Raw genomic sequence first — 10,588 nt, forward strand, 5'->3', positions numbered from 1 at the left:
AGCTATGCATTTTTAAAGGCATTAAATGAGGCTGAATGAACTGTTTCGCTGCCAGACAAGGCTCAGCTGAAAGCCAGGTTTAGCAGTAGGAATGTGTTGGGACTCTGCTGTTGGGACAGCTTTATGTAGGCCCTACCAGTTTGTGGGCACCGTTTGTCACCGTTATAATGCAATTCATGTGTTGTGTAGTGGCTTTGCCGCCATGCATCCCACGTGTTTTTTTGCGCCATCCAGATATACATGCTAAAATCTCCTGTGCGGTTTCTTGACTATAGGCGCGAGGAATACTCTGTCAAGAGGACACAGATTCGCAATCTCTCTTCAAAGGTACTGGAGGCCAAATCTGGAAGCATTATTCTCAGAAAGCACAGCAGCAGCTTCCATTTCCAGCAGCAAACGATAACATAGGACCATTTTTTTCATTTGTACACAATAAATAGCAACATTCAGATCAACATGAATAAATCATTTGAATGTGTTGGTCTATATACCACGGCTAAGTGCTGTATCCAGGCACTCCCTTAGCTGTGGTAAATAGGCCAAATGCCTTATTGCTTAACAATATAGCCCAGTAATACCGAAATAAAATCGTATAGAAAATAATCGCTATTTTGACTGCCTGTATGTGTCTTGCTTGTGTTTGATATTCTTGCCTAAATATACTGTTACAATAAAGTTTGTACGAACATTATCATGTATTTTGTGTAGGCTACAACATGAGAAAAAATCACTCTTGAGCCATGGAATGCATATATCGAACATGTTGACCATATCTTTAGTGTACAACATGAAGCTTCCCCCTCCGTGTCAATAAGGGGAAGAGGCAGCGGAGCAGTGGGTGCACTGAGCACCTACTTGGGCACCCAGCTAGCAGCAGGACTCAGGCCACACTCGGTTGGGTGAATGCATGATCAGCTGAGTCAGCATTGAGTGTCGTCTACTGGACCAACACCATGCCGACTTTGGGGGGGTGGATGGGTAATATTAATAATTAGTATGAATTTATTAATATGACTTTGCATCGGTACACTTCTGATGGGATTCTGGCAAGATACCGACTCCAGAGTGGCGCAGTGGTCTAAGGCACTGCATCTCAGTGCTAGAGGCGTCACTACAGACCCTGGTTCCAGGCTGTATCATAACGGCCTTGATTGGGAGTCCCATACGGCAGCGCACAATTGGCCCAGCGTCTTCAGGGTTAGGGTTTGTCCGTCATTGTAAATACAAATTTGTTCTTAACTGACTTGCCTAGGTAAATAAAAAATACAAAAAAGCACCCGGATTCGACTGATTAAATCAGTTCTGGCTCGCCAGAATAGGGCCACGATTGGGCCAAGTACTTGTTTCTAGCTAGGCAGCAGCTACATAAGAATCACACACGTGCAGAAATATATGTATAATTAGCCACTGTAAATCGGGTTCCAGAAAATCCGAAATCGCAGCCGTGAACATCGTTCACCAAAACTCTTACCTAATGTAGCAGGAGCCAACAGTGTTGAAAAATAAAATTATAATAATATGAAATTAAGAATGTGTTATTAAGACTGAATAATCAAGTCTTATAAAATAATTTACATCACAAGACAGAACAATACTCTATTGCCAACAGAATATAGAATATAATATATTGATGTAGCTATTCTAATTTCTCAATCCTATTAATATTTTCAATTGTTATTTAAGTGATAATGCCCGAGAAGCCGCTGTTTGAAGAATATATTGGCACTGGTGTTGTTAGGCCGGAGACAAAGCCGGCGTCTCGGGCATTATCATTTAAGTGTTGACCCTCCAGTCCTGAATATAGCAGAGAACTGGATTGTTGCGACCATCAGGTGGCGCAAAGGCATAGATGTGACGAATTTGTAAGAATTAAGTCATTTATTTATTTACATAGCCAAAAAAACGGACAGCCCTCTGAGGACAACCCATTTAAAAGATGACTGTGATGAAAAACAATAATTAGTTCCTCAGTTATTATTTGAAGAGCTTTTACAGAGTGAATGTTTGATGGAACTATAAAAGATCTTGAAGGCGAATTTTAACGGAGCATTATTAGGGCAGACGGTCAGTGATCTTCTGTGTGCGGATGCACTGCGCGCTTCGCTTTCTGATGAGGCATCCTCGGCTCTTCAACACACAGATCCTGTAAAGATGGAGTTTAGCGAGAGGAAAAGAAGAAGGAAATCTCAGAGCTTCAAACTGGTCCATGAGCAAGAGCAAGGTAGGGGATACGGGAGACTGCGTGTCTGTCTGTGTGTCTGTGAACGTCTGGCGCTGTGAGCAAGTCAGTGCTACACTGTAAACAATAGGATAGAGATGGCTACGTCAGTACATAGGTATGTACCTGTTATGCATGTATAACTCACTCGTCATGGTTGACAAAAAATAGATAGGTGAGTGAGTATTTAAAAAAGGAAATTCAACCAACGCAACGAACTAAGAAAATCCAGAGAGCATTTAGGCAGTGGATCAGTGATTTTGTACAGAATATGATTATAATATTATTTTATGTGTTTTACTCTTGTATTTGTCTAGCCTTTAGGGCACTTTTTTGTGAACTAGTGAGAATAATCTTTATGAGAGCTGAGAGAGTGTTTTTAGTGAGAAAGATTTCGTCATACAATACCACCCACAGGTGGTGGATTCTGGGCTGAATGGGAGGAGGGTGGAGAATCATTGGTTTACATCACAGCCCACATAATTACCATAGCATAGTGTATGATGTGGGCCTAGACAGAGGAATGCAATGTTTTCATACATACACTGAGTGTACAAAACATTAGGAACACCTGCTCTTTCCATGATAGACTGACCAGGGGAATCCAGGTGAAATCTGATTCCTTATTGATGTTACTTGTTAAATCCACTTCAATCAGTGTAGATGAAGGGGAGGAGACAGGTTAAAGAAGGAAGTTTAATCCTTGAGACATTTAAGACATGGATTTTGTATGTGTGCCATTCAGAGGGTTAATGGGCAAGACAAAAGATTGAAGTGTCTTTGAAAGGAGTATAGGTGCCAGGCACACCGGTTTGAGTATGTCAAGAATTGCAACGCAGCTGGCTCTTTCACGATCAACAGTTTCCTGTGTGTATCAAGAATGGTCCACCACCCAAAGGACATCCAGCCAACTTGAGACTACTGTGGGAAGCATTGGAGTCAACATGGGCCAGCATCCCTGTGGAATGCTTTCGACACCTTGTAGTCCATGACCCGATGAATTAAGGCTGTTCTGAGGGAAAAAGGTGGTGCAACTCAATATTAGGAAGGTGTTCCTAATGTTTTGTACATTCATTGTATGTCAACCCTCATATGTATATTATCATCAGTCATACAAACATAATTTCATTTATTTTAATGTCATTATTTTGGATTTACACCGAACTACCCTGATTGTACTCTAGATATTACAGATCTCTGGTGTTTTTATTTTCACAGATTTTGACGCAAGGAGTTTTGACAATGCCGTCAATATACATGTCAATGGAGCATCAAAAGATACTGCCATGCCAGAAGGTATGATATTCATGCTCTTTATTTTAGTCAGGAAAAATACACACACACACACACACATCCTCTCTTTCTAACTCCTCTCTTTCCTCCCCAGCCTGGTTGGGTGATGAGGGTGTGGAGATTAAGAGACAGATCACAGGCATGATGCGTTTGCTGAGTGACAAGGCCGGCCGGATGTACCAGCGTGTGGGAGCAGAGGGAAACAGCCTCAAACAGGAGCCCCAGGAGGAGCACCTGAGCTGGGCGCAGCCGGCTGCTTTGTCCCCAGACCTGGAGGACCCCCAGGTCTGGAGCTCAGCAGGGGAAACAGAGCCCAGTCCCATGTCTATACCCAATCCAGTCCCCAATTGCCAGGGGTCTGGAAAATACGGCACACGCTCCAAGACCCAGAGGATGCTCAACACAACCACCAAAGGCACAGTCAAAACTAATGGTAATGGGGGGGGGGGGTCTCTTTATGAGGTCTTGGGAGCAGCAGGCCTATCCTCCATCCAGACAATGTCTGCAGAACCAGACAGCCACATCATTATACAGAGCAGTGACATCATAAAGAGGCCTCTATCAGTCCCTGTCTGGTAAGGGAGAGAGACAGTGGAGAAGCTTGTGTCATTTAAACAGTCAGACAGAGGCATGGGGTGTCAGAGCTGCCTGGGCAAAATGTTTGTCCCATGTAATGACACGTGTGTGTATATGTGTGTGTCTGTGTGTTCTCGTGCAGATGTGGCTCCTGCAGTGGTAGAGGCTCCCTGCTGTATGTGTAACTGTAAGAGCACCTTACAGGCCATTCTACAGGAGCTACGCACCATGAGGAGGCTAATGCAGACACAGAAAGGTTCCCAGGAGAAGCAGGAGCACAGGGTCCCTCCCTGCCCCCCTTGCCCTGTCCCTACAGCTCCGCGTCGCAGACCCCGCAAGAGACGTCCTGTCCACAAGGTTGCTCCACTGAGCGCACCCAGCAAGAGGGCAGCTGTTCCCCCTCTCCCCCCCTCATCCCCTGCCTGTGTACCCCTGGAGTCCGGGGGAAGGAGGGAGAGGGGGAGCAGAGAGCTGGAGAGACCTGTGCACACCCCTGCCTCACCTTCTACCTCCACCTCACCCGAGCTCTCCATTCAAACCCTGTCCATGCAGAACAAGCCCATCCCTGGTGACGACACACACAATCCTAACTATAGACAACCCAAAGGTCTTCAATCCTCAGAGGTATGGTGCACTGTGTGTGTGCGTGCGTGTGTGTGTGTGGGGGGGGGGGGTAGTGTACTATCAGTCTGTCTGTCTCTGTTGTGGGACGAATATGCCTCTCTTTCTCCCCCCAGAGTGAGGTGCGTCTAGCGGAGGACTATGAGGTGTTTATTCCTAAGGCCCAGCTGGACTCAATCCTGGTCAACTACACACGCTCTGGAAGCCTGCTCTTCAGGAAGTTGGTGGGTCTTATTAACCTTATCACTGGCTTTATTCACTTTATTTATGTTGATTGACACACCATCTTGGTCACAGGTGTGCGCCTTCTTTGACGACACCACGCTAGCTAACTCACTGCCCAACGGCAAGAGGAAGAGAGGTCTGAACGACCAAAGGAAAGGACTGGACCAGAACATTGTGGGAGCCATTAAAGGTAGGAAAGAAACTAACCGTGTGAGTGGAGTGGAGTGGAGAGAGATCGGGCATGGAGCGAGAGAGATGTAATATCTACTTGTTTTGTTGGGTTTTCTGTAAATCTCCCGTGCTGTGTCTAGTGTTTACAGAGAAGTACTGCACAGCTCACAGAATAGAGAAGCTGCCAGGCCCTCGAGATTGGGTCCAGATACTACAGGACCAGATCAAACTTGCCCGCAGACGACTAAAGAGAGGTAGGTGTGTGTGTGTGTGTGTGTGTTTGTGTTTGTGTGTGGGTTCAGAATGTATCTTACTGAAACTCTGTTGTTTTGTGGACTCAGCAGAGGCTACAGACCCTCAGGACATCTTCAACAGACCGTGCACAGGTACACACATATGCACACACATGACAACAGTCGCTGCACCTGACATTACCCCTTCCCCTCCTTCGCTCACCCATCCGTCCCTGGTTTATGCACCTTGGGTGTAATGGCTCTGTCTTTGGCCGGTATGTTTAAGTGAGGCGATCCCCCTGACATTTGACATTCTCTTTTCAGACTCCCAAAATGTCAGCTAATTCGTTTCACACGGTGCTACTCTTTCCTGCTCCTCTCTATTTCAACTTACTCTTTCACACACACACACACTCCCCTTCTCTCTCCTCTGTCTCCTACGCTCTTTCACCAATCCCTCTACTCTCTTTCTCATGTCTCCCATCTTTCTCTGTCGCACTCTTTCTTTCTTATTATTTCACTCGCTCCCTCTCTTTTTCTCTTTTTTTGCCCTCCACATCTGTTTCTGTCTTCCCTCCCTCTTTGTCTACCCTGCTCCTTTCTCCCTCTGTCTGTCGGTAGTTCTCTATTACCTCATCGTGTATCAGTCCAGAAGTTCTGTAACATTAGGGTGGGGGATGTGGACACTGTCCAGAGGATGTACTGAACTGTGTTAGACTGGACTGAGCTCACCTCCTTTAACAGCAGCTCTCATATGAGAACAGCAGTACACTGGAGACTAGCAAACTCTCTACATTAACAGTAGTCAGTGGTGTAAATTACTTAAGTAAAAATACTTGAAAGTGCTACTTAAGTAGTTTTTTGGGGGTATCTGTACTTTACTTTTACTTCACTACATCCCTAAAGAAAATAATGTAGTTTTTACTGCAGACATTTCCCTGACACCCAAAAGTACTCTTTACATTTTGAATGCTTAACAGGACAGGAAAATGGTCCAATTCACATACTTATCAAGAAAACATCCCTGCTCATCCCTGCTGCCTCTGATTTGGCGGACTCACTAAACACAAATGCTGCATTTGTAAATTATGTCTGAGTGTTGGAGTGGGCCTTTGGCTATCCTTTTGATACTTAAGTATATTTTAAAACTAATACTTTCAGACTTTTACTCAAGTAGAATTTTACTGGGTGACTTTCACTTTTACTTGAGTCATTTTCTATTAAGGTATCTTTACTTTTACTCAAGTATGACAATAGGGTACTTTTTCCACCACTGACAGTAGTGTCGTAGTAAATGCTGAACATCTGTATGTTTGCTTCACACAAAACTGTGATACAGCCTGAAATCAAACCAGGGTCTGTAGTGACGACTCTAGCACTGAGATGCAGTGCCTTAGACCACTGAGCCACTCGGGAGCCTAGTTAAATAAAGGTTAAATAAATAAATAGATTTTTTAATGTGGATTGATAACTATGGTGATATCATATTCTTGCAATAGAATCTCTTCAGCTGTCTGGAGAGAGGGAGGAGAGGGAGTTTCTAACAACAGGTAACACCACACACACACACACACACACACACACACACACACACACACACACACACACACACACACACACACACACACACACAGAAACACACACACTCAGGTTATAATTAGATAATTTAATTACATTTGATATAACACTGTTTTAATTGAAAATGTGTCCTGTAGGCTGTGACTACAACAAGCCAGCATGTTTGGTTAAGGTGGGGAAGAATGTGACTGATTGATTCCGGTGCTGTGAATCAACAACTTGCAATGAAGATACAACGCACTGTACTTTATGTCTTTGTTGCTCCACTAACTTGATGCGTTGTGCCACTTTAGAAAGTCCATTTTGGAAGATGTATTGTTCTTTTACAGCTATGTCAAAATTGTATTGTGGTTGTAGAGAAAAAAACAGAACAGTGACCAAAATAAGTTGGTTAGTGAAATGTAGTTAGTTTCCATGGACTGTTTTGTTTTACATATGCACACCACATGCACACACACAGACACACACAGAAATACACACACACACACCAGTCTGACCAGTATAGTCTAGCTGGTTCTGCTGGCTGACCAGCAAAGTCTAGCTAGTTATGCTGGAAGAGCAGCATGGTCTAGCTGGTCTGACCAGCATGGGCTAGCTGGTTATGCTGGCAGACCAGCCTTCGATGTGTTTTCACTGGTGACCTACCTGCATTGTGTTTTTGCTGGTGACCAGCCTTCGCTGTGTTTTCGCTGGCAGACCAGCATCTGTTGTGTTTATGCTGGTGACCAGCCTTCGTTGTGTTTTCGCTGGTGACAAGCCTTCATTGTGTTTTTCGCTGGTGACCAGCCTTTGCTGGGTTTTGGACAGTGGTGATCATTGAAAAACATGCTAGCAGATACCCAGAGACATAAAAATGGTATCCACAAGTTCATCTGACTCTGGGGAAGTATATAAAGGGGCTCATTGCCAAAATGTTCATGTATCCCTTTTCACGTATCTTGTTCGAAACAAGATTCATGTTAGAAATGAGAGGATCGTCCAGAGTCGAGGTCATGTGGGAAACACTCCCAGCAACAAGCAAATGCTATGTGTCTGTCTAAGTAATGCAAAAAATACTAAATGTAGAGTGGAATTCCACTTAATTTTACCAACACAAAAAGATTCCACCATGTCGAACGAACAAATGATCTGTCAGCATTTATAAAATTGTACTGAAACTACCTGTTTCCTTCACAGCTGACGTGATTATTTTTTTTAATAAGGTATGACTTTACCCACATTAAAACTGGATGGAAATGTGGTAACTGACAGTCACTCAATTATCCCATGTCAACCAACATTTTTTAGACTGCTAAATTAGTCTAGCCAGCTATCTAAACTTAGTAATCATGGTTGAATTACATGATTTTGTTTATCACTCTCCTCAGATATCATATTAAAAACTGCATTTCTCTCCACCCTATGGAAAAATGTGAAGATTTGCAGGAAATTAGCTGTTAAATTGTAAAATATTTTATATGCCCAATGGAAAAATATGTAGAGTGGCAAAAAATTATTTCAGGAAATTAACTTCAGTTTTTTTTCTCCTGTCCAGCGGGGACACTAAAATGTTACGGCCGGCTTTGACTGCATATGTGGGTATGGATGTGGTTACGCAGACCCGCAAGCCACTGTGGGCCCCTCATGATGAGTTCAGATTTTTTGTGGCCCCCACCCCGACCCAAAGTTGCCCATCCTTGGTTTAGGTGGTTTCCTTTGTCCAATTCTCCCTACCTTGGCAGTCATTCCAAATGCAGGTTGAAAATTCCAATTGCTGGCTGGGTATTACATATCACTTTGCAAGCCAGCATAATGTGACATGCCTGTTGTGCCTGTTGTGGCCTGCAAACCAGGAGTTTCAGACCACTGTGTTAGGGTAAAACTAGGCTGTTGAGGTATAGCCTTATGATACCGTATGTAATGTATTATCATGAAGGGTAACATTTTAAGGATACTATATTCACTTAGGCACTCACTTGGTGAAAGCTACTGGTTTGATAGGAATTAAATACAAAACCATGTTTCTGTCACTAGCTAACACAGTCACGGTGACTCACGGGTGGTAATTCCAATGTTCACTAACTGGCACTCATATTTGCCCACATTTGCATATATCCCAGTGTGCTAAATGCATTAAGTCCAGTAAATGTAAATTGCACAATTATAATACAATTCAAGTTTGACCATTTTTAAAATTCCAATTCCATTCATTGGTATGTTTTTATTTTCCAATTCCAATTCAATTCCAATTCCATTCCAAGGATGGTTTTGTTCTTCAATTCCAATTCAATTCATGTTCAGACAGTCTAAATCCAATCCAATTCCATTCCAAGGTTCATGTTCAATTCCAATTCCGACAATCAAAATTCTAATTGAAATCAAATTAAGTTGTTTGAAGATTGCTGCAATTCCAAGTAAATTCTCTACTTCCTGCTTGAATTTGAGCATTGAATTTGAAATACAATTGGAATTGACCCCAATCCTGCTGGTCACCCGCGAAAACACAACGAAGGCTGATCACTAGACTGTGCTGGTCTATGCTGTTTTTTTCAGCAGGGTTGTTGTCTCTTTATGACTGTTTATCTGAAAACAAAGGTGGATAACTTCCTGGTAACTCTTTGTTTTGCACTTGTAAAGTCCCTCAGTCCTACAAAATAAAAACAACATCTCTTCCAGGTGACATCTTTGAACTTATGAACCTCAAATGTACGGATTGCGCCTTTTATGGTTTTGTATACCATGTAGACTGTAATGTGTTGTCTTAATGGCATTCTAACCTGCCACTCACTATGCACCTCAGTGCCATTTATGTTATTAATGTGACCAATAGGACAGTACTGTTTTTATTTGTGTTCACTGTGCCACCTGCCAACACCTTCATGTAAGGCTCCTTTGTGTACATGTACAGTTGACTGTGTATAATACATATTAAACTAAATATGATCTGATGGTACTGTGTTTTAGTTGATGATGAGTGCTGCTTTGAGAGCAAACACTGTAAACACCTTTGATTATATCAGTATCGTGCTAGAATTATGAACATGAGTTCAAGTGAGATTGTCAGAACTGATAACGAGCAAGTACAAGGTGTTGGGGTGAAATTAGGGTTTGAGTTAAAGGGCAATTCCACCACTTTCCAACCTAATTTTCACTTTCTCCAGCACAATACCAATACAAAGTCAAAAAGTTCTACCCGATGACATCATCAAAAGTTTAAACATTTTTAAAACAGTGATTTTCTCCATCTAGTGTTTGCCAGGAGCCCAACACCATTCTGGTTCTGTTGGAACATATCAAACGCCTCCTCTCCTTACCACAGACAGGTGGAAACATCTTGGGTGCGTTTGACTGGTAAGGCGAAAGCAACTGACTGTAGACAAAAGTTGCGGAATGAAGTCGGGAAAGGTGTATCTGCGATATCCGAAAGTCGTACACTAATGTAGTTTTCCAACAGCAAGGCTCACATTCCAGTGTTTCATTTGTTTATAAACATTTTTCTTTGTAATGTCGAAATAAACATGGCTCCAACCCTTACATCACACACTCACAAACTGAAATCATATGTGTGTACATTGTACAATCAATCAGTGAGAGAGCATCAAATATCACATTCATTTGTACATATCCACTGTATACAGGAATCACGGCAAAGTTGTTTCCTGTTTCCGTCATGTCTTCGGCCACATTCGCGTGG

At 42.9% G+C, this 10,588-nt stretch overlaps 1 protein-coding gene across 2 annotated transcripts; it reads left to right on the forward strand.

Moving 5' to 3' along the window:
• The first annotated feature begins 1,802 nt into the window (after positions 1-1,802).
• On the forward strand, positions 1,803-9,842 carry bend7 (BEN domain containing 7). 2 transcript variants are annotated; one of them, XM_036976539.2, is made up of 10 exons: positions 1,803-2,221; positions 3,437-3,514; positions 3,606-3,944; positions 4,230-4,711; positions 4,825-4,932; positions 5,006-5,123; positions 5,245-5,358; positions 5,446-5,490; positions 6,837-6,887; positions 7,053-9,842. In XM_036976539.2, the coding sequence occupies exons 1-10, from the start codon at positions 2,152-2,154 to the stop codon at positions 7,109-7,111; spliced, it is 1,464 nt and encodes a 487-aa protein (XP_036832434.2). In that variant the 5' UTR covers positions 1,803-2,151; the 3' UTR covers positions 7,112-9,842. The 2 variants fall into 2 exon arrangements, with proteins under 2 accessions (XP_036832434.2, XP_036832437.2); XM_036976542.2 differs by having other exon boundaries at positions 5,449-5,490.
• The last annotated feature ends 746 nt before the right edge of the window (positions 9,843-10,588 follow it).

Source organism: Oncorhynchus mykiss, chromosome 1, assembly GCF_057628025.1.
Source record: "Oncorhynchus mykiss isolate SJ-2025 chromosome 1, ASM5762802v1, whole genome shotgun sequence".
Lineage (NCBI taxonomy): Eukaryota > Metazoa > Chordata > Actinopteri > Salmoniformes > Salmonidae > Oncorhynchus > Oncorhynchus mykiss.

Coding starts and splice junctions, on each gene's coding strand:
- bend7 (XM_036976539.2), top strand. CDS start 2,152: ATGGAGTTTAGCGAGAGGAAAAGAAGAAGGAAATCTCAGAGCTTCAAA. Junction 2,222..3,436: donor GGTCCATGAGCAAGAGCAAG/GTAGGGGATACG, acceptor TTATTTTCACAG/ATTTTGACGCAAGGAGTTTT. Junction 4,933..5,005: donor GCCTGCTCTTCAGGAAGTTG/GTGGGTCTTATT, acceptor TCTTGGTCACAG/GTGTGCGCCTTCTTTGACGA.